This window comes from Thalassophryne amazonica, chromosome 4 (genome assembly GCF_902500255.1).
Source record: "Thalassophryne amazonica chromosome 4, fThaAma1.1, whole genome shotgun sequence".
NCBI lineage: Eukaryota > Metazoa > Chordata > Actinopteri > Batrachoidiformes > Batrachoididae > Thalassophryne > Thalassophryne amazonica.
In genome coordinates this window covers 89680168-89704977 of record NC_047106.1, presented here as the reverse complement: position 1 = coordinate 89704977, position 24810 = coordinate 89680168, and the positions used below count along the sequence as shown (strand labels likewise).

The 24810-nt window shown below is 41.1% G+C and overlaps 1 protein-coding gene across 3 annotated transcripts in view; it reads right to left on the bottom strand.

The window, feature by feature from the left end:
* Positions 1 to 24810, bottom strand: part of exoc3l2b (exocyst complex component 3-like 2b) — a 158078-nt gene that overhangs the window by 5603 nt on the left and 127665 nt on the right. For 2 of the 3 annotated variants that reach the window (XM_034168238.1, XM_034168237.1), the window contains exons 4-15: positions 15233 to 15504; positions 14889 to 15155; positions 13688 to 13806; positions 13495 to 13609; positions 12892 to 13002; positions 12186 to 12286; positions 11737 to 11853; positions 9418 to 9553; positions 4046 to 4168; positions 3432 to 3596; positions 1082 to 1237; positions 109 to 230 (exon numbers count right to left, since the gene is read on the bottom strand). In XM_034168238.1, coding sequence (XP_034024129.1) covers positions 109 to 230; positions 1082 to 1237; positions 3432 to 3596; positions 4046 to 4168; positions 9418 to 9553; positions 11737 to 11853; positions 12186 to 12286; positions 12892 to 13002; positions 13495 to 13609; positions 13688 to 13806; positions 14889 to 15155; positions 15233 to 15504 — 1804 coding nt within the window. The remainder of the gene's footprint in view (positions 1 to 108; positions 231 to 1081; positions 1238 to 3431; positions 3597 to 4045; positions 4169 to 9417; positions 9554 to 11736; positions 11854 to 12185; positions 12287 to 12891; positions 13003 to 13494; positions 13610 to 13687; positions 13807 to 14888; positions 15156 to 15232; positions 15505 to 24810) is intronic. The other variant, XM_034168240.1, reaches the window with a different exon arrangement.

Sequence of the window (24810 nt, the reverse complement as noted above, 5' to 3'; positions counted from 1 at the left end):
CCCGCCTTGTCACAGCTTTGAACAGTCTGTCAGTCATTTTCTGATGTCCATGAATGTTGGACGAAAGAAAAACAAAGCAAACAAACAAAGGACTGGATTTGTTCTTACCTCACATCAGGAAACTCCCTCACCAGAACACCGACCTCCATCTGCATGGAGGGAATGTCCTCCAGGTGGATGAGCTCTGAGATGTGAGCCAGAGCGCCGTCCAGCCAGCTGGAAGGAGACTCCTGACAAAGACACAGCTTTGAAACCACTGTAAACAAGTAAGAGCCACCACGACTCTGAGAGTACCCACAAGGCTTCACGAGCAAGTTCAGAGCCCTGTTTGTCTTTATTTTCTGTTATAGTGATCTTCCCGTTAAAATGTGTCAATATGGTCCAAAATAAGAGGTTTGCTGGTCCTTACCCATATCTATCAGAACCAAAGATTTCAGAGCTAAATATGCAGTAGCTTTTATGGAGTTAGCGTTGGACCTTTCGCAAATACACTGACATTAGATGGAAAAAACAATAATGAAAAATAATCAACCGAGTAATCAACAGATTAAATATTAATGAAATGATCCTGAATTCACTACTATGAGAATTCACTGCAATTCTAAGTTTATACCAAATGCCAAGTTACATAGACATGGTATTCCATTTCAAAATGACTTTCTTAACTATGGGCATGGAAAGCTTTGGACAGAAAATGAAAAGGCAAATTAAAACAATATGGTTTTTTCAAGCACAAATATACCATGAAAACCATAGACACTGACAACTCTGGAGTCTCTTCTGTGGCATTTTTTGCTCAATCAGTCAATCAGTGTATGTATGTACTATATATATATATATATGTGTGTGTGTGTGTGTGTGTGTATTTATTTATGTACATGCATGTATTTGTATGTATATATGTATTATAGCTATCTATCTCGAGCCACTAGGGGGAGCCAGAGTCTGATGGTGTTTTTATTATCATATGTAATAAGTGGAAGCCCTTAGTATGAAATTTCTGTGTGAGGAGAGAGAGGGAAAGTCCTGGAGTTGGTGCATAAAATAACATAGTAATCATGACTTTTAACCTGCAACTAACCAGGTCATTGAAGAGGGCTTTGATCTGCTTTCCTTCGTCTCTAAGCCGGCCAGACATCTTATTCCTCATCTTTGTAGAGGTGCATATGATTCTGCCTCTCATGAGTGACCGAAGATACTCCATCACCACACGGCGGTGGATATCTGCTGCCAGAAACTACAAGACAGAAAGAAGTGACACTCACCGATTGCTCTCTTACCCATAGACTATGTGCAGTCATGTGATGTCCACTGCTTCTGCTGCCATGTTGACTGGCAAAAAAAACACTAGGCCAGCTGACTCAGCACAAATACTTTGGACATTCAATCCATGAAGTTAATTGATGACAAAATAACGCAAAGGAGTCGCTGAGAGGACTATCCCAAAATATCAAAATATTTGAGATTATGGTATTCTTATAATCTCATTATATTAGGTTTAAAATATTATATAATTTGTGATGGTTTCCACTTTCTCTAACATCTATAATTTTTTTACTTGCTGTAAAATTTCCTGTGTTTTTCTGAACTTGTTAATCTCAAAAAATGATCTACATGTGGGCTAGCCCACTTTACCTCTCAGCAATGCAAATCATAGTTTGGTATCAAGACAAAATTGCCCTGTAGAGATCCTATCCAAACCTAGATGTGCATAAAATAGAGACCCAGTCTGAAATAATTAAATATCTAAAAATGCACAGAATATAAAATGCAGTGGGTTTAAGCAGAATCAGAATGATGCACATGCAGTTCAGACCCACATGGCCTGTTAACGAATTACAGAGATTAAATGAACAATGATAGGGCTGGCATTCAATTCAGTTTATTGATACAGAGCCAAATCATAGCTAAAAGCACTAAACAGAACTACATAAGGTTTAGACCTAACTCACCCCAGAAGAAAATGATCTTTCTGACATTACACTAATTTAAAGTCAGAATTAACTTTTTAACTTCAGCAATTTTTGTTGAGAAAAAACAAATGATGACATAAAGGAGTTTATTTATCTAGCATGTGCACACCCACCAACAGTTGAATTCTGCAGACTTACCTGAGGTGTTAAAGACAACAACTATGCCATCTTTCCACCTTGATCTGAATTACGGGTTTTTATTCAAGCAAAAATAATTAAAGCAATTTTACCATAAAAAAGGGTCAACTGGCCTCACGGCCTATATAGGACTTAACTTCTTCTACCTTTACCATTACAAAAAATGTTCACTACATAGGTTGTGTTCAAAATAATAGCAGTATATTTAAAAAAGAAGTGTGTAAAGCTCAAAGTCCTTATAATAGCTGTTATTTTCACAAATGCATTGGGACCAACTTCTGGTGCTCCATGCAACACAGATGTGAAGCAGTTCTCAGAAACAGTGGTTATACAACTAGCTTCAAGATTTTTTTCAGTTTATACAGTAAATGTTTGAGTTTGTAAGAAAAATGCAGACACTGCTACTTTTTAACCAGTTTGACAAATTTTCTGTCATGTTTGATTTGGAATAAAATGTGCAGTGTTCTCCCAATGCATTTGTGTATATAGATAAAAACTATTCTAAGTATTTTGAGCTTCACTCACTTTTATAAATACACTGCTGTTATTTGGAACCCAACTGTATCCCACTTCTTTTAAGACAGCTTCTAAGTAAGTAAGTAAGTAAGTAAGTAAATTTTATTTATGCTGTGTAGCGCCTTTCACAGACATAAGTCACAAAGCGCTTCACAGGTTAAAATACCATAAAAATAATAAAATGTACATAAAACAAAGGACAAGGTTAACAATTGGTCAGTCCTGAAAAGCCTTATTAAAGAGAAGAGTCTTCAAATGCTTCTTAAAAGTCTCAGCACATTCCAGGGAACGCAGAAAAAGTGGCAGTTCGTTCCAGAGACGAGGAGCTGTAGCTTTAAAAGATCTGTCACCTCGGGTTTTAAAGCAGGTTCTTGGAACCATCAGCAGGTTCTGACCTGAAGACCTGAGACTACGGGCAGAGGTATAAGGCTGAATCAGATCTTTAATATATCTGGGAGCCTGACCATGAAGGACTCGGAACGTCAGGACCAAGATTTTGAAAGTGAGTCTAGACTCAACTGGGAGCCAATGGAGAGACTTTAGGACAGGGGTAATATGAGCTCTCCTATTTGTACGAGTCAACAGCCTTGCAGCAGAGTTTTGGACGTACTGTAGCCGGTTAAGGTCTTTTCTACTAAGGCAGGTAAACAGGCTGTTTCAGTAGTCCAATCGTAAGGAGATAAAGGCAAGGTTGATTGTGTCCAGCTCATGGCAAGATACCACCTGTCGCAGCTTGGTGATATTCCGCAAGTGAAAAAAACAATTTCTAATGAATTTATTACAATGCTCAGAAAGAGACATTACTTCATCAAAGATGACTCCAAGATTCCGCAGACTTGACTTAACTGACGAGCCCAAGTCACCCAACTGCTGCTTGATGCCGGGAATGGCATCATCAGGGGCAACAACAAGTGTCTCAGTTTTCTCGGAGTTCAATTGAAGGCTATTTCCATTCAGCCACTGCTTCACCTGTGACAGACAGTTCATTAAAGAGTTCAGTTTCTCAAGTTCCCGTAGTTTTAAAAGAGCAGTATAGTTGTATATCATCAGCATACAGATGATAGGACACATCACTGAAACGCTGAAATATCTGCCCAAGGGGAAGAATATATAAAAGAAACAAGAGTGCTTCTAGTTCTTCTCTGCTAATCATTTTGTTCATCTTTCTATGTCTGTTGGAAACCTGTACAAGAAAATATTCTTCTTTATTTCCATGATTAGTACAGTCATATGCCGAACATTAAACCACCATATATCGTCACATAATCCAATGACATTGGGTGTATGGGGTCGATACCTTCAAATTAAGTATTTCAATAATTTTGTTAATGAATGTGGAATCTTCAACCCCAACTACAGGTTAGGGTAGAGTGTCAAAAAATAACTTTTGTATTTAAGGCTTGTGTATGTTTATGTACCTGGTATGGAGGGCTGTCCATCCTGCGATATTTCTTGAAATATTCTTTGATCAGAGCTTCTATCTGCTCATATGGCTCAGCATTGCTCAACCATTTCTTCTTCACCAGCCTGTCAAAGAAAGGCTGAGACAAAGAGGGAGAGCATAAGTCCATCTTGGGATGGGAGGTACGATGATGCATTGATTTGTACAACAGAAAGCAAAGCCATAAAGTCTCAGAACACCCTCAAAGGTTGGGACTGATTAAATTTCAACAGACTGGTTCAGTGGCTTTGAATCTAAAAACAATACTACTTGGTAAACTGAACTGAGCAATGTCTTACTTTTAAACTCTGACAAGACTGAAATGATGGTTCTTGGTCCAGCGAGACATCTGTATCATTTTGTCCAGCTAATGTTTATCCTAGGCTTGTGTGTCATACAGTAGTGTTCAGAATAATAGTACTGCTACAGTGAGGAAAATAAGTATTTGAACACCCTGCGATTTTGCAAGTTCTCCCACTTAGAAATCATGGAGGGGTCTGAAATTTTCATCTTAGGTGCATGTCCACTGTGAGAGACATAATCTAAAAAAAAAAAAAAAAAATCCGGAAATCACAATGTGTGATTTTTTAATAATTTATTTGTATGTTACTGCTGCAACTAAGTATTTGAACACCTGTGAAAATCAATGTTAATATTTGGTACAGTAGCCTTCGGTTGCAATTACAGAGGTCAAACGTTTCCTGTAGTTTTTCACCAGGTTTTCACACACTGCAGCAGGGATTTTGGTCCACTCATCCATACAGATCTTCTCCAAATCTTTCAGGTTTGGAGTTTCAGCTCCCTCCAAAGATTTTCTATTGAGTTCAGGTCTGGAGACTGGCCAGGCCACTCCAGGACCTTGAAATGCTTCTTACGGAGCCCCTCCTTAGTTGCCCTGGCTGTGTGTTTGGGGTCATTGTCATGCTGGAAGACCCAGCCATGACCCATCTTCAATGCTCTTACTGAGGGAAGGGGGTTGTTTGCCAAAATCTCACAATACATGACCCCATCTATCCTCCCTTCAATATGGTGCAGTCGTCCTGTCCCCTTTGCAGAAGAGGACCCCAGAGTATGATGTTTCCACCCCCATGCTTCACAGTTGGGATGGTTTTCTTGGGGTTGTTCTCATCCTCTAAACATGGTAAGTGGAGTTGATTCCAAAAAGCTCTATTCTGGTCTCATCTGACCACATGACCTTCTCCCATGCCTCCTCTGGATCATCCAGATGGTCACTGGTGAACTTCAAATGGGCCTGGACATGTGCTGGCTTGAGCAGGGGGACCTTCCTGCCCTGCAGGATTTTAAACAGCATCATGTGTTACTAATGTAATCTTTGTGACTGTGGTCCCAGCTCTCTTCAGGTTATTGACCAGGTCCTCCTGTGTAGTTGTGAGCTTTCTCAGAATCATCCTTACCCCACAAAGTGAGATCTTGCATGGAATCCCAGACTGAGGGAGATTGACAGTCATCTTGTGTTTCTTCCACTTTCTAATAAATAATCATAACAGTTGTTGTCTTCTACCAAGCTGCTTGCCTATTGTCCTGTAGTCCATCCCAGCCTTTTGCAGGTCTACAGTTTTGTCCCTGGTGTCCTTAGACAGCTCTTTGGTCTTGGCTATGGTTGACAGGTTGGAGTGTGATTGACTGAGTGTGTGAACAGGTGTCTTTTATACAGGTAACAAGTTCAAACAGGTGCAATTAATACAGGTAAAGAGTGCAGAATAAGAGGGCTTCTTAAAGAAAAATTAACAGGTCTGTGTGAGCCAGAATTCTTGCTGGTTGGTAGGTGTTCAAATACTTATTCGCAGCAGTAACATACAAATAAATTATTAAAAAAAAATCATACAATCTGATTTCTGGATTTTTTTTTAGATTATGTCTCTCACAGTGGACATGGACCTAAGATGAAAATTTCAGACCCCTCCATGATTTCTAAGTGGGAGAACTTGCAAAACAGCAGAGTGTTCAAATACTTATTTTCCTCACTGTATGTGACTAAAAAGATTAATCCAGGTTTTGAGTATATTTCTTATTGTTACATGGGAAACAAGGTACCAGTAGATTCAGTAGATTCTCACAAATCCAACAAGACCAAGCATTCATGATATGCACACTCTTAAAGCTATGAAATTGAAAAAACCTATACGCAAGTGCAAAAAATTATAGTCTGTTCATCTACAATGATCTCCAATGCCTTAAAATGGACAAAAAACCAGAGACGCGTGGAAGAAAACGGAAATCAACCATCAAAATGGATAGAAGAATAATCAGAATGGCAAAGGCTCACCCATTGATCAGCTCCAGGATGATCAAAGACAGTCTGGAGTTACCTGTAAGTGCTGTGACAGTTAGAATACGCCTGTGTGAAGCTAATTTATTTGCAAGAATCCCCCGCAAAGTCCCTCTGTTAAATAAAAGACATGTGCAGAAGGGGTTACAATTTGCCAAAGAACACATCAACTGGCCTAAAGAGAAATGGAGGAATATTTTGTGGACTGATGAGAGTAAAATTGTTCTTTTTGGGTCCAAGGGCCACAGACAGTTTGTGAGACGACCCCCAAACTCTGAATTCAAGCCACAGTTCACAGTGAAGACAGTGAAGCATGGTGGTGCAAGCATCATGATATGGGCATGTTTCTCCTACTATGGTGTTAGGCCTATATATCGCATACCAGGTATCATGGATCAGTTTGGATATGTCAAAATACTTGAAGAGGTCATGTTGCCTTATGCTGAAGAGAGCATGCCCTTGAAATAGGTGTTTCAACAAGACAATGACCCCAAGCACACTAGTAAACAAGCAAAATCTTTTTTTTACTAATAGCCCAGTTTCATAGCCTTAAGAGTGTGCATATCATGAATGCTTGGTCTTGTTGGATTTGTGAGAATCTACTGGTACCTTGTTTCCCATGTAACAATAAGAAATATACTCAAAACCTGGATTAATCTTTTTAGTCACATAGCACTACTATTATTCTGAACACTACTGTACATCACACTGACAAAGTGAGGAACCTTGTGGTAATTTTTGATCTCACATTGTCCCTTGACCTCCACATTAGATATATTACAAGGACTTCCACCTGCGAAATATAGCGAAGATTCGTCCCATGCTGTCTATGGCTGATGCTGAGACCCTGATTCATGTGTTTTCTCTTTTAGATTGGACTACTACAATGTTCTGTTCTGATTTACCTCAGTCCAGCATTAGGGGTCTCCAATTGGTTCAAAATGCTGCTGCCAGACTATTGACAGGAAGCAGAAAGTTTACTGGCATAGTACAGTACTATGCTTCCTGTCCTTTAAAGTAATTTTATTTGTAACAGAACAGGTCTCGGCTTCAACTTCATCTAACTTACATGTCTGTTAGTGAGGTTTAGGGCTAACGGCCGATGATCACCATAGTATTCTCTGCTGTCCTATCAATTTACTGCTGATGAATTATACTGTACGTGTAGTTTTTCTGGCTGGCTGATTCTGCTCTCTTTCTCTCTGTCCAAGGTGCGGAGGGCATTGGAATTGGTGGCTGCAGAGCATGGCATGCTGGACTAACCACATGATTGCATGCCTGAAGCTGATGCAGCAGATGTTGTTTTAATCATGTTTTCTGTTTCTTCACCTTTGTGAAAATCTGTAAAAACCTTGTAATTGTTAGAATGGCTTAAGCAGTGGGTCCCCTCTTCATGTCTGGTCTGCTTGAGATTTCTTACTCAGTTTCATCAGAGGGAGTTTTTCCTTACCACTGTCACCTGTGTTCTTACTCTAGGGGTTGGTAAGGTTAGACCTTATTTGTGTGAAGGCAGGTTTGTTGTGATTTGGCGCAATATGAAATGAAATGAATTGAAATGATAAATTAAACTGTTGTGTCTGACAATTATGTCAGGCCTTTCAGTCTAATCTGGTGTGGACTTACGGGTGGCTGTTGAGTGCTAGTTTGAATTTTGATGGGTGGCCACAGTGAGAGCAGTGAAATATGTTGGCTACTCATACTGCTGCTCTTCTCTTGTGATGGCGCTATGGTGGCTCTTCTCATAGCTTAATTGCATGCTTAGGCTAGTATCTCACTGGGCTGCAACAGCCTGCAAACGGCATCCACAAGGATATTTGTGAGGTTCACAGCCCTTGACCATCCCCTTGCCTCAATCTTTGATACACACTTTCCTTTTTATGTGATCGGAGGGGAACAGCCCCACTCTCCAGCCACCCTGCTCTGCAGCTGGCCGGCACCCGCCTGACGTGCACAGCACACTTAACATGTCCTGTCCAGCCACAGACGAGCTGCACGGACCGGATTCATTGTGTTTACCTCTATTTGTTTGTTTTTCTGAGAACAGAAGTGCATTAAAGTTTAATGCTCCTGCTCAGTGCACACCCCACGTGCATACACGGGCTGCACATGTCCTTTCCGGCCATGGATGACTTGCACAAACCGGATATATTGTTTGTTTATTCATTTATTTACTATTCCGCAGACAGAAGTGGATTTAAATTTAAAGCTCCCGGTCAGCGCACACCTGCTGTGCTCAATGGACACTGTCAGCACTCTGGCTTCATTCTTTTAATTTTTATCAGAGCACTTCCAAAGGATCACAATGCCTGCATCCTGCCCTGCCACTGATGAGCCGTGCCATCTAACGGAACTCAGTTTTATGCGTGACCCACCTGTGAACGCACAGTCCGGCTGTGTCTTGCCCACCACAAACCAGATTTTCTCTTTTTATTTATTTATTTTTCTGAGGACCACAGTCCAATGCTGCTGGCCAGGGCAGTACAGTGGACTGCACCTGTGTGGAGAATGTGGACGAGGCAATCCAGATTTATTGTTTTATTTTCACTGTCTGTGAGGACGTCATTGGAAGTTGAGAGACGCAGCTCAGTGGACATTTATTCTGTAAATCCGTGAGTGTTGTGGAATGACCAATCTGTATTTTATGGTAGTCGGGGGTTCACTGCGGAAAGAATGCTGATGGATGCGGATGGAAAGAAGGTGCCTTTGTGTCTGTTTCATTCCATAGCCTATGTGCCTTTCTAACTCCTTTCAAATTAAACGGAACTTTTTAAAATGGCATCACCCCCCCCCCCCCCCCCCCCATTTTTTTGTTTACCTCAGAATTTGTGTGTTAGGAAAGAAATGATTAATTATTTCAGCAACCACTTCCAGAATAAATGAAAGCTAAATATTAAATGAAATTCAATAAGCTTTATGTACACAGAGACAACATTGGCACGGCCAACACAAAAGAACAAAGAGGAAGGAATGTGAGACAATGACAAACAAACTCAAGAAGTAACGGTTACCGGGTCAGAATCACACTCATGACAATATTGTCCACGTTTGTGTCCACGTACCCTGATGTGCTGGAACAGGTGATCAGATAAAACTCGGATTCCCTGGTTGACGGTGTGATCCAGAGCTCTGTTGGCTCGCTGCATGGAGTCCTGGCTGACAGACGGATCGCACTGAGCACAGCGCTGCACAAAGCCCCTGAGTACACAAAAATGACCTTTAAGAACTCCTGCTGACAAACCTTTTCAACAAACTGCTGTCAAAACATGTGAAAATGATCTTCAGTGCTTCAAAAAACAATTTGGTTGTGGACTTAAATATGGTCAAAGTTCATCCAAGAACTAAGCAACATATTTTTAAATTGTATTTTTTTTCTTATGTCATTCCACCCTCCACCATCTGTCTGTTTATCCCCAAATGTGCAAGCATCTCTGGATACTGAAGGAGGTTACAATGTTTTTTAGGTCAAATGTGAGAGGAACAATTCACCTCAACTTTCACATCAGGCATCTTTAAGGCACTTTTAGATAAATTATGATGCTGTTGAAGATCAAACATGAACGAAGGACCCAAGAAACATGACAATTAACTTTGCCACTCAAAATGAAATGTGGGTCATGTTGCCCACTGGATTTTTTTTTTATATTATTAACCCCTTAACGCCCAAATTTATATAGCTGTATATAAAAAATGTTTTGTGTGTGTTTTTGCCTTTAAGTAGATGGTAAATAATGTTGAGATTATTAACTTCACTTTTGCACAAAAACTAGATAGTAATATTGGGTATTCTGGTATTATAACTTTATGTTATAATGTTATAATAATAATGATGGTATGTTGCAAATTTGCGACAACAGGCATACAGGTCAATTTGGTAAGTTGCATATTTGAGTCAGAGATTGTAGCATATATGCGACGATGGGCGTTAAGGGGTTAACTGGACACTTAGTTCCATTATAGGGCAGCAAGTCTGCTCTGTGTAAGCTTGATCCTGTCAGATCTTAGAAGCTAAACACTGCAGGATCTGGTTAGTACTTGGATGGGAGACCTCTTTGGAACACCAGCGGCTGTCTGTGTTTCTCCAGGTAAAACTGGAGTTGCGCCAGGAAGGGCATTTGCGTAAAACCTGTGCCAAATACCAATGCGGATGTGGCTGTAGCCGCTGTGGTGACCCTGAACCAAAATGGGAGCAGTTGAAAGTACAACAACAACTTAGTTCCATCATAGAATAGAATCTTCAGTGTCATTATACATATACATACAACAAAATTCGTCCATCCTAATTACAGTTGGACACAATCCAACCACTAGGATCAGTGGGCAGCCACAGTACGGCGCCCAGGGACCAACTCCAGATGTAGAGACACTGGCATGGTCAGGGAAAGACCTGAAATAAGTTCTTATTGTGGGAGGAAACCAGAGTGCCTGGAGAAAACCCACACAGACATGGGGAGAACATGCAAACTCCACACAGAAAGGGCGGGAAGGCGGGAACCTTCTTGCTGTGAGACACCAGTGCTAACCAATAAGGCACCGTGCCACCATCATCTCTATTTTGCAGGTTTGACCATTCTTTGTTGTACTTTGATTAATTGATCTTTATCATTGTTAGTATGGACAAAGCAGATGGTCACCTTATGAGTTTGGTCTGCATTAGATTTCTTCCTCAAAATATACAGGAGGGAGTATTTCCTTACTGCTGCTGCCTACATGCTTGCTCAGGGGGTTGGGCAAGGTTAGTCTTTAACCTTGTGGAGAGCCTTGGAGCAACTTATGTTGTGATTTGAGACTATATAAATAAAGTGAAGAAGTGATACTTTTGTTGATTTTTTTTTTTTTGTCAGAATCACTGCTTTATGTTGCAGTTACTGGTTTATATATGTAGCTTCCTCCTTAGGCAATTGTCAGAGAATTAGGCCACATGACATCTTTGAAAATAATTCTGCAGTCTTTAAAACCACTAATGTAGCATCTGTGGGCATATAATCATGTTACAAATGTTCCGTGTCTTACTTGTGGACTCCAGGTACAAAGTTAGAGCCACCATGGGGGGAGGTGTACGAGGGGGGATTGAGAAGTTTTGAACTTGACCCAGAAAAAGTAGGGCATTGTTCTGAGAAACATTTCTCAGCATTGCAACCACTGAGTCAAAATTTCACACACTGTTGATAATTGTTGGTTTCTCAGAATGTAAGAGATGAAGAACTACTCCCTACTGTTTTTCAGGCTCATAACTTCCCATTCTCCCCTCGCACAGTGAGAGGACAGGCGACCCAAAGGTCAGTATCTCACACCATTAGCTGGCAAAAGCTGACCCCTGAAAACTCAGACTAAACACAACACTCCACTGTGAAGCTTTCACTCACTGTATAGGTACGTACCTGAATGGAGGGCAGCAGTTGACGAGGGCAATGGTTTTAGAGATGTAGCCATCCTCATTGTCTCCATACATCCCGTTTTGCATTGCTTCATGGAACATCTCAACTTTACGCTGAAAACTGCACAGAATGACAAACACAAGAAACACGAAAATCACAGCTACTGTGTGCAGTAGCATTGTTAAATATTTTTCATCTGCAGCCTGAGATCATTTATTTGTGTCTTGCAGTGTTTCCTTGAGGGTTCTCTTGGGTCTCAGTACCCAATTAGTGCAACTCAAAAATATCTTAAATAATAGAAGAACTGACACAAATTCATACTAATTTAAAATCTGATGAGGTTTCTGACTTTTTTTTTTTTTTTTTTTTTTTTTTTTTTGGGATAGAACAATATATTGGCTAAAAATTGGCCAATTATAAAGATTTCACCATACAAAGTACTGGATGTGTACCTGTAGAGGAAGTCAGCCAGACCGTTGAGGCTGCACTGAGCCACTCTGGAGCCCAAACTCCTGTTGATGGAGGCCGAGCGCTCGAGATCAACCTGCAGCCTCTGGGACAAGAAACAACCAGAGCAACAGCACGTGTTGATGTGAACATCAACTACACCTTTGTAGATAATGTATATCGCTTTATGTTAATAACAGATTGTCTGATCAGCGGTAAGGAAAAGCCTGATGTTGACTTTGGCTGCATCTGAAGGAATGTTTCCTTTTTGTAACACACACACACACAGACACACTGCAGAGAAAACAATGACTATAAAAAACTCGGTGGAATCCCCCTTTACGTAAACCACTTCACACAGTTTCAGTAAAAGCTTTATTTAGAAAGAGTAAACTGGTCACCTTAACCCCACTCAATCAAAGTGGTACGCAAATGGAAAAAAATAAATATTTTTCCTTTATTCTCATTTTTAATCTTGTCATCACTCCATACATATTTTGCAAATGAAATGAAAAAATTTTTGAAGTGACTTTTTAGACCTTGACTCACATACACGGTAACCACGGAAACCAAGTGTAAGGTGCTCCTGAATGCCAAAACCCTTCATGACTGGTCATACTACAAGGCCATGACCCAGCTGGCTGCACTGTAAGGTGTTTTGCACTCTCTAATTTGCTCATATTTGCAGAGAAATTAGATAAATATTCACACCTGTATCACAGATTTAGCCAAGGTGATCTGATACTCCTCGATGTGCAGCGTCTCCATCCATCTCTTCTCTTCTTCATCCAAAACCTGGCTCAGCTCCGTGGTCACCCGAGCCTGAAAACAGAGAAACCAAGGCAGAAAAAAAAATAACACATCTGCACATTTTACCATTGCTGTGTATTTGACATTGAAAATTGAGCGAAAAGCATTTCTGCAATGTAATGTCTGCAGGGCAGATTAAGCTCCCCATGCTGGGCTGTTCAGTCTTGTGAAAAAGCTTGTGAACACGTGACCTTTAAAACATTTGATTTTGTTTGTGACACAAAAAGAATTCAGGCTTCATTATATTAAAATTTCGAAAGTGATGCTCTTTATACTTAGAGTGAACAAAAAAATCTCTACCACATGACGTCATTTTCAACCCAATCTCATGCCAGTTCATGATGGCATCATGAAAAGTGATCTAATCTATTAGTTTGGGATACCATCACAAAATGTGTCACATTTTCATGACAGTATCATGAAAAAAATGTTTTATCTGTATGAAAACATAACATGTCATAATTTTTACAGTGTGTCAACCTTTGATATGCAAAGCGATCTCACCCTGACAGAGTTGAGACAGTCCAGCTCCAGTCTGTCCACTGTGTGTGCTGGCAGGAGAGGACTGAGCTGAGAGTGGGCGAACGGGCTTGTTATGCAAACTGTGCGCAGTACATCTCTGTGGACACAACAAACAGACGTGGTGTATAGTCACAGCCAAACGATGGCTTCACTGTGAGTGTGAGAGTGTGTATACCTGTTGTATATGTTATGTAGCCAGTCGAGCAGAGAGTAGATGTCAGTGATCTGAAGCTGATATTCAGTGACGGCCGCCAGCCGTTGAGCAACAGCCTGGTGGTAGCTCTGCACATAGATCTGGGATTGGCAGCAAAGGTCAAAGGTTTAGGGCCCCTTCACGCATAGTACGAATAAGTACAACTCAGGGTGACTCGCAGCAAAACAGCTCATATGAGCAAAACACGAAACATCGAGCCGACAGGCAGATGTGTAATATGCCGCTACAATGGTTCGTGCATGCGTCTTTCGAGCAGGAACACAGTGCGAGCAGCTGCACCACATCACGCTGTGGATGTGGTGAACAATAAAATAAAAACCATCTGTACAATTAGTAAATATCACTGGGTTGATATAAATAATACATAAAAGGGGACGCAATACAGAACCCCGTGGTTAAATAACCCAGGTTAAAAAAAAAAATTGTCTCTCACGGGATTCAAACCCATAAGCTCTGATTACCAGACAGTGTGTGGCTTTTTGCAACTCCACACTCGTAGGGCACTGAAACAAATTTCACATCCAGCTCGACAGTGATTGTCTGCTGACTGTTGTCGTGCTAATAGTGTGAATGGCCACACATTTTCTAAGTGCCAAATGAGTGGTGTTAGATGTTCATGTGTGTCAGCTGGAATGTGGCCGACACCTGCCACGAGAGGGTTTGATGGGCTCTCACAGCACACACACTGTCTTTCAGCCACTGGTGTGCACAAATAGTTATTGCAACAAGTCTACGAGGTGTTAGAGGCAGCTATGAATTTACATGTTTTGCATATGATTCCTGCTTTATGCGCACTTCATGCACAATTCGACCAAATTCACACTATGTGTGAAGGGGCCCTTAAAAAGGAAGTGGGCACGAATGATCAAACACTCAGGATCACAGCTGATGGAGGTGGAGGCATCCGACAGAAATGTGACATTATCCACCTTCATAATTCAGGAGTTACCATTTTCAAAAGGTTTGGCATATAAACTGTTTAAAATATTATCAGTCTGCCAGCATGGTGGTAATGTCTCATAAAGGTTGGACGTTCCTACATCAGCAGCTAACATAAAACACCCATTGTTTTGTTTGAGACTCAGTTTTACACACACACACACACACACACACACACACACACTGGGTGTTTACATGTCAGTTCATCGTGGTGCATTCTCACCTGGAAGGACTGGTATTCCTCAGGGTAAATAGACACCACGTTCCTCTTAGCAGCCCCTAGGTCCTCCACCACCCGCACTCGCAGACGGTCCAAGTAACTGACAAGTTCTCCAGAGGTGAATTCAGTTGTCTGGGGTAAGGCGATGTCAGCACCTTTCTCTACTGCCTCCTTCCAGCGTTGCTTCAGGCAGCGAGGCCTTGGGCCACCAGTTGTTGCACCCTTCTTGAGGGCCCAGTCTTTGTCAGCCTCTTCTTCTTGCTGCAGCACCTGCAGAAAGACGCACAAAATGCTCATGACAGCGAGAGCCACCAGCTGTTACGGTGACAGCTGGTGGATGTCCTCACCTGCACCACCAAGCCTAGGTTTGGCCCGGCCGTTGGCGACCGAAGCGACTCCGTCACCACGGCCCACAGTTCCTTTTGCAGCTCTTCATACAGCAGCTCCACGTCCTTCACCTTCCGACCGCCATCTTTGCTCGAGCTGCTCACTTCCTCCATTGTGGTTGCAGCAGCCCTCTCACTCACAGCAGACTCGTAGCATTCCTGTTCCAGCTCCATGATGTGCGTGTCAGCCAAGAAGAGATCTCGCTTTTTGACAAGCTGATGGATCTCAAGGACTGGTTCAGACAGACACAGAGATATACAACATGAAAATCTTCTTCACACTTAATGGTAGTGATTGCAATTTTTGGAAACTGCAGAGGACTATCACTCTCACAGAATATTTACCTGTGCTAAGGAGGTTGTGTTTTTTTTTTTTTTTTTTACCAAATTTGTTTTTCTGCAGAATATCTTAACATGAATAGATTTTAAATGTTCACTTTTTAGAACCTGTCATACTAAGATATTGTTAGCATTCAAGTCTCTTAATGCTCCACACACACACACACACACACACACACACACACACACACACACACACACACACACACACACACACACACACACACACACACACACACACACATATATCTTCAACCACTTAGTCCAATTGAGGGTCACGGGGGCCTGGAGCCTATCCCAGCAGTTACAGAGCGTGAGGTGGGGTACACCCAGGACAGGACGCCGGTCTGTCACATCTTAATGCTCTAATCACCTTTAAAACAATACAGTGGCTTAGTGGCACCTTAGTAGCACCTTTATGGCAGCATGGTGGATTAGTGGTTAGCACTGTTGCCTCACAGCAAGAAGGTCATGGGTTCGATTCCCACCTGTGGTCTTTCTGTGTGGAGTTTGCATGTTCTTCCCATGTTTGTGTGGGTTTCTTCTGGATGCCCCAGTTTCCTCCCACATTTGAGGACATGCAGGTTAGGTGAATTGGAAACAGTAATTTACCAGGTCATTTCACTGGTTAACTGATTCAGTCTGTTCAAAGTGATATTAATCAGTGAAATGACCTGGTGGAGTGGGTGGTTGCAAAGAAAACCTGCACCCTCTTGGCCCTTTCTGGAATCAGACTGAGACCGCTGACTGAGAGTGAAAGGGGCAACTGTCACCAAAAAAATCCACTGTACATTCAAATTAAGAAAATAAATAAATAATATGATGATAGCAAGCTACTTTGTAATTGCCTGTACAGCAGTGGTACAATATCTGAAGGAATATAACCAGCTCTGTGTATTCTTTCGAATATATTTGTTTACATCTACCATACACAATCTTAGGCGTTATCTGTAATCACTTAATTTAGCTTGCCACAGATCACATTGAGATCTTTAAAAAGCATGCATGGACGCATGCAAGTACACAGTGAACACACAGTATAGAAAACAATATTATAATACAAAAATCAGCTTGTAGAATAATGGAGACTCCCACTCATAATTCTCATACTTTTGCATTCCTTTCTTTGACAAAGGAAATACTGCTCAGTATTAATATTTTCTTTTAAATGGGAATACATATTTGAAAGCTTTGATGAAAGGTCACATATTTAACAGAGAAACTCCTTTTTACGCATACTGATGAGCACGCAGCTGTTCATCTGTCAAATAAGAGAGCACAGAATACAGTTGTACAGCTTTGTAGATATGTTTGTTTGATTAGAACTTCAAAGTTGCCCTCAGGAAAAGAGAGATGGAGCCATGGAGCCAAACATAATTCATTGCTAAGCTGATTTTATGTTAACCGTCCATCTGAAAGACTCCCTGCCTCCTTCCTGCATTCTGGTGAGTTCATCCAATGTTTGCCACCTATTGAGAAGGTCATTACGTTTTGTTATTGAGGTTCTCAGATATCACACTTTGAGGCCCATTTATACTACACAAATACACAAATAACAGAAAAAGTTGGTGTAGGTTCTAGAAAAGCTAATGCTGGCCTGCTTGGAAGCTTCCTGCACTGGTAAATGGCAGCACGGCAAGAAAGTTAACTGTGCAATGTAGACAAACATAATGAAGTATAAACTAATGCACCCCGAGAGAAACTGTACACAGTCTGTCTAAAAATGTGTAAGTTCTTGTAAATGTGACAGTGTATACTGCTATGCTCAAACATTTACATAACGTGGCAGAATTTTTGACTTTTTGACTATTTTTCAGAGAATATGAATGATAACACAAAAACATTTTTTCACTCATGATTAGTGGTTGTGTGAAGCCATTTATTGTCAAACAATTGTGTTTACACATTTTAAATCATAATGACAACAGAAACTACCCAAATGACCCTGATCAAAAGTTTACATACCCCAGTTCTTAATTCTGTGTTTTGCCTCTGTTAACATCAATGACAGCTTGGAGTCTTTGGTGGTAGTTGTGGATGAGGCTCTTCATTTCTTCTGATGGTAAAGCTGGCCATTCTTCTTGGCAAAAAAGCCTCCAGTTCCTGTAAATTCCTGGGCTGTCTTGCATGAACTGCACATTTGAGATCTCCCCAGAGTGGCTCTATGATACTGAGGCAGGAGACTGAGATGGCCACTCCAGAATCTTCACTTTATTCTGCTGTAGCCAATGACAGGTTGAATTGACCTTGTGTTTTGGATCGTTGTCATGTTGGAACATCCAAGTAGGTCCCATGCACAGCTTCTGCGATGATAAGTGCAAATTTTCCTCCAGTATTTTCTGATAACATGCTGCATTCATCCTGCCATCAATTCTGACCAAGTGTCCTGTGCCGCTGTAGCTCACACATCCCCAAAACATCAACAATCGACCTCCATGCTTCACAGCAGGAAGGGTGTACCTTTCATCACAGGCCTTGTTGACGTCTCTCCAAATGTAGTGTTTATGGTTGTGGCCAAAAAGTTTCATTTTGGTCTCATCACTCCAAATGACTTTGTTCTTTGTGCTGTTTGGCATATTATAATTTGGATACTTTGTGGCATTTGCATAGTAATGGCTTTCTTCTGGCGACTCAACCATGTAGCTCATTTTTCTTCAAGTGTCTCCTTATTGTGCATCTTGAAACAGCCACATCACTTTGTTTCAGAGAGTGCTGTATTCAGCTGAGGTTATTTGTGGGTTTTTCTTTGCATCCTGAACAGTTTTCGTGACAGTTGTCTACCTGCCTGTGCTTTGGTTTTCCTCATTTTCCACTTCTTAATTAGAGTTTGAACACTACACAACTGTAGATATAGGTAATTGTTGGTATTTCTAAAGCACTAACACACCTTTTAAATCTTTCATTTCGGACAGGTCATTTTACAAATAACATGAAAACAGCCAAAGTTATTCCGCTGTACAAAACTGGAGACTCACTCATCTTCAACCACTTACTCCAATTAAGGGTCGCGGGGGCTGGAGCCTATCCCAGCAGTCATAGAGCGTGAGGCAGGGTACACCCTCGACAGGACGCCAGTTTGTCTCAGGGCCAGGACTTCGCAGATTATAGACCTGCCTCTCAGCTCCCACAATTTGCCAAAATTTTTGAAAACTTTTTCAATAATAGACTTGAAAATGGCATTGATTCGCTTAATTTACTGTCTGACAGTCACTTTGAATTCAGAAGAAGCCAGTCAACATTAAAAGCCATGAAAGAACTCATTGAAGAAATCACAAATTCCATAGGCAAGAAGAAATATGCTGTTGAGGTATTTATTGTCATGCCCCGCCCAGTTCCAGGCTTCAGTCCTTATTTTCCCTCTTTATTTGGTTCTGCTCCTTCTGCCCCAGCCTTGTTTTATTAATTGCCAATTTCATCATGTGTTTATTCTATGTTCTATTTTTGCTTTGGCACTTTCTTTCTTTGTTACTTTTATACTTCAGCCATGTTCCAGTTCTGTTCTAGTTTTGTTCCATCAGTCTGTGTTTTCATGGTTTATCATTTAGTTATTGTTTGCCTATTTTTTGCTGTTCTCATTTCTGTTATGTAGTACTGTTATGCCAGGTTTTGTTATCACTTAGTTTCTGTTTTTCTTATAGTTTTGTCTGTCTGTTCCGGCTTAGTTTTGTCATAGTGTTTAATTTTCTATTATTCTGTTTATCATCTTCAAGTTAGCCTTTCAGTCCTGTTCAAGTTTAGTTTCGTGTTCATGTTTACCACCTGTTCTTATTTAAACTGCTTCAGTTCACTTCCTCCCTGCTCGTTTGTTGAGTTCACTCACTTACCAGCACTCTGTCTCGTTCTGTTTATGCCAAGCCGTGTTTTTTGATTCTGCTCTGTGTACCGGATCCTGCTTTTTGCCTCTGCCCTGATAACTGTGTTTGCTCGTGTACTGACCCTGCTTGTTTTTGACCACGTCCTCTGTCTTGTCCCTGCCCGGTACATTTGCTCCGTGGACTGCCTTCCTGTTACCGAACCCAGGCCTGAATTAAACCATCCTTTTACTCATACTTCCTGTTGTGAGCCTGCATTTGTGTCCAGCCTCTGTCTGTGCCTCGTCTCCGCTCAGTCCTGGCATTTATTGATTCAAAAAAGGCTTTTGATACAGTAAATCATGATGTGTTTCTTCATAAATTGGAACTCTATGGGATAAAGGGCATAGCTCTCAAATGGGTTGGAAGTTGCCTCAAGAAAAAAAATCTCCTTTAACAGAGGAATATCCGGATAAAATGCTGAAACCGACTTCTTCTGAAACTTCTCTGTTCTCTCACGACATCCTGGATCAATAGATCCTGAAATGTGGAGGTTTTCAGCTTGAAACAGGTTGACAACGGCGCCTGAGAGCGCTGCACGACGTCTCGCTCCGTGAGAAGTCCTTAAAGCGACAGTATCACCTCAAAATCTCTCATCAGCCGTTAAAATTTTCACCGAAAACCAGCTTAATTTTTCGAACCATGTCCACTTCGATGTGTCTCACAGGTTTAGAAAAAATTTTGATCAAACAAAGCGCCAGTGTCTCAGCAACTTCTCAGACAAAGGAATTCCGACGAGGGGCTGGACGACTCCTCCCACAAGGAGTGCTCACAGGCAAATGACGTCACCGACAGGCGTGGAAAAACTCACGCATGCGCACGAGGGTTCAAGCATGTCTGACGTAAAAACATATGAATGAAATCCATATAGTTTTTGAAAAAAATAAAAAGGACCTATACTTTATGGACAGCCCTCGTAATGCCCAAAACATTCCATGATTAATTAAGAGCAGAGGGTCACCCCTTTGAGTCTGGTCTGCTTGAGGTTTCTTCTCCACTATCACCAACGGGAGTTTTTCCTTTCCACTGTTGCCTGTGTGCTTGCTCTGGGGGTTGGTAAGGTTAGACCTTACTTGTGTGAAGCACCTTGAGGCAACTTTGTTTGTGATTTGGCACTATATAAACCACACACACACACACACACACACACACACACACACACACACACACACACACACACACACACACACACACACACACACACACACACACACACACACTCATCTTTAAATGCTTAGTCCAATTAATGGTCGTGGGTGGCTGGAGGCTATCCCAGCAGTCATAGAGCGGGAGTCTGTCCAGGATGCCAGTCTGTCGTAGGGCCACATATAAACAAACAAACACATTCACACCTGCATGCACACCTACAGACAATTTTTTTTTTAAGTTTCCAGTCTACCTTGGCCTGTGTGTCTTTGGATGTGGGAGGAAGCCTGAGTACCCAGAGGGAACGCATGCAAACATGGGGAGAACACGCAAACTCCACACAGAAAGGCCACAGGTGGGATTGGGAATCAAACCCATGACCTTCTCGCTGTGAGGCAACAGTGCTAACCACTAATTCACTGTGCTGCCCCATATATAAACTAAATAAATTGAAACTAAGAGTCTAAATACAACCGCTTTGCATCCTTACTTTTGTACTCAGATCGTGTGTCATGTAAGTAGCAAAGTAGAGTTGGACACACCTTAAATAAATGTGTGCTACGCAATTTAGTACAAGCATTCTTGCCATGATAGGGCCCATTAATTCAGTGATTGCTAACAGAACAGGCCGAGAGAGGCAGCAAGCCAAAGAGAGACCATGAAAGCAACGGATGAGAACAGCAGGAGTGAAAAGTATGTGCACCCAGAGAGCCCTGATGAAATAGACTTGAACAAGAAAAAGTTTCTCTCACAAAACTGCCTGTCTGTGTTTCTTGCGCATCTCTTGTGGATACTAAATCACGTGTGAGTCACAGGTCGAGGCTGCAGCTGAGGCGGACATCGAGGGAGCAGTGCGCTTGTGGAGTGAGTGTCGAGGAATCTATTTTCCATTCCTGTCATTTCCAGTTTCCCCTTTCTTCCTTTTGATAATTACTGCCTCTAATCAGCTCCCAGTGTGGATGTATGAATGTGAAAGTGAAGCAGGGGATTGGTGCCAAAAAGTGCAAGTGCTGTTGACTTTCCACTACAGTGCCCCTGAGGAGGCAGCACGCCTCTGAGCTCAGGGTTTCATGTGTATCACTGTGGAGCCATTTAGGGAGGCTCCTCATTTACTGTCAGATCGGTGTCGTTGCCCTGCAAATGATGCACCGCCAGCCCAGGGAGTTCCCAATGTGCTGTCATCAGCCAGACTGATTTAAAAAAGACAAATACTGCATCTGTCTGACAGCAGGTTCACTTACAGCTCGAGAATTTATTTTCTTGAGCTTTTATACTGCAAAAAGGAAGGAAAAATGTGAAATGTGTGTGCCCCAACTAGCTCAACTACCCCGACATGAATGATCTATATTGTTAGCAGTTTTTTTAGACAAAATTGTAATTGGAATTACATTTTCAGGTACTGCAAAGTTATCACTGGACTGAAAAAAGAATGTCTGAATGAAAGTCAGACTTTTCAGACCAAAGGCCACTTAACTAATAATAATAATAATAATAATAATAATAATACAAACTCGTGGGCCACCTAACTCCACTAATATCTTACTGCTCCAACAGTGCAATACAAATTGGACAGCTTTACAAATAGCTTTATTTACTCAAAGTCATTTTATACACTTTGACAAGCACTTTTAAGTTTGACAATGTTATTAATTTAAAATGTGATATTGTATCAATATACTCGCAGACCACTAGGGGCTTTGATTGATTGAATTTATTCCTACCATAATCTCACGGCATGTCGTGATTCACCATCACGAAATTAATCTATTGGCTTGTGATATTGTCATGAAAAGTGCTAAATTTTCGTAACCGGAGTACGAAATCAAAAGTGATTCACGGGGGGTTATGGTTAGGGTTAGGAGTAGGGTTAGGTTATACTTAGGGTTAGGGGGAGGGGTAGGGTTAATAAAAGTAAGATAAAAAAAAGCCCCGTCACGAAAATGTGACACATTTTGTGATGAGAGCATGAAAAAACTTGATTTATTCATATAAACATATTCAATACATGTAAATACAAGATAACACAATAAAGTGAAAATCACTTGTTTCCATTGTGGCCCAGAGATATCACCGACTCAAACAGCAAAAGAGAAGGATTATGAATGTATATCATACATTCAAGGTTAAGGTTAAGGTTAATATAAAAATCCGATTATTTACACAAATGAGATATTTACACATTTTACACAAATGTTAAAAAGTTGTATATTAAAATAAAATAACTAAATGGGTCATTGTGTAAGTTTTCTATTTTGAAACAGATGTTGTTTTACTCTTCTTTTAAAACCAGATAAAGTATTTGTCAGTTGTATTTGACAAGCTAGACTGTTCCACTGCTTAACACCTGTAAACAGGAATGTTGACGCACCAAAGGATTTGACTGATGGGATGTCCAAGGATGAGGTGTTACATCTGGTATTTCTGCTGTGAAGTACTGTCATGAATTTAATGTGGGAGGATAGATAGCTGGAAGCCAAGTTGTTTACAATTTTAAAAACATGATTTAATTTGAGTTTTTGAACCATGTACTCCACCAGAAGCATACCGACCCATCAAAATTCAGGAAGCCCGATGTGGGTCCTGGGGTGAGCATCATGAAGGAAGAGTATTATTTTGTTCTGTACTACCTGCAGCTTCTCCTGATATTTCTTGGTCAGGCCAGAGTACAGAGATGAACTAACACAGTCCATATAAGTGTTGACACCAGCAGCTGTTTTGTTTAATGTCAAATTGTTTGGCCTGTCTGTACAAGAATTTAAATTATCCATTAGATTTACTGGTAATATTACTCACAGTTCACCAGTCTGCTTCCAACACATCAAATATGAGGACAAAATATGAACCTACTACCTAATATATCCCACCCACTGACAGGTGCCACTGCAACAAGACCATCAAGGTCTTTCACCTGTCAGTGGTCACGACATGATGGCTGACCTGTGCATTTAAAAAAAAGAGGGGAATGAGATGTGTGTAGGTTTTTTTTTTTTTAAATAAAATGCTTAAAAAGTACTTTAGAAAGAGAAATCAATCAATCAATCAATCAATCAATTTTTTTTATATAGCGCCAAATCACAACAAACAGTTGCCCCAAGGCGCTTTATATTGTAAGGCAAGGCCATACAATAATTATGTAAAACCCCAACGGTCAAAACGACCCCCTGTGAGCAAGCACTTGGCTACAGTGGGAAGGAAAAACTCCCTTTTAACAGGAAGAAACCTCCAGCAGAACCAGGCTCAGGGAGGGGCAGTCTTCTGCTGGGACTGGTTGGGACTGAGGGAGAGAACCAGGAAAAAGACATGCTGTGGAGGGGAGCAGAGATCGATCACTAATGATTAAATGCAGAGTGGTGCATACAGAGCAAAAAGAGAAAGAAACAGTGCATCATGGGAACCCCCCAGCAGTCTACGTCTATAGCAGCATAACTAAGGGATGGTTCAGGGTCACCTGATCCAGCCCTAACTATAAGCTTTAGCAAAAAGGAAAGTTTTAAGCCTAATCTTAAAGTAGAGAGGGTGTCTGTCTCCCTGATCTGAATTGGGAGCTGGTTCCACAGGAGAGGAGCCTGAAAACTGAAGGCTCTGCCTCCCATTCTACTCTTACAAACCCTAGGAACTACAAGTAAGCCTGCAGTCTGAGAGCGAAGTGCTCTATTGGGGTGATATGGTACTACGAGGTCCCTAAGATAAGATGGGACCTGATTATTCAAAACCTTATAAGTAAGAAGAAGAATTTTAAATTCTATTCTAGAATTAACAGGAAGCCAATGAAGAGAGGCCAATATGGGTGAGATATGCTCTCTCCTTCTAGTCCCCGTCAGTACTCTAGCTGCAGCATTTTGAATTAACTGAAGGCTTTTTAGGGAACTTTTAGGACAACCTGATAATAATGAATTACAATAGTCCAGCCTAGAGGAAATAAATGCATGAATTAGTTTTTCAGCATCACTCTGAGACAAGACCTTTCTGATTTTAGAGATATTGCGTAAATGCAAAAAAGCAGTCCTACATATTTGTTTCATATGCGCTTTGAATGACATATCCTGATCAAAAATGACTCCAAGATTTCTCACAGTATTACTAGAGGTCAGGGTAATGCCATCGAGAGTAAGGATCTGGTTAGACACCATGTTTCTAAGATTTGTGGGGCCAAGTACAATAACTTCAGTTTTATCTGAGTTTAAAAGCAGGAAATTAGAGGTC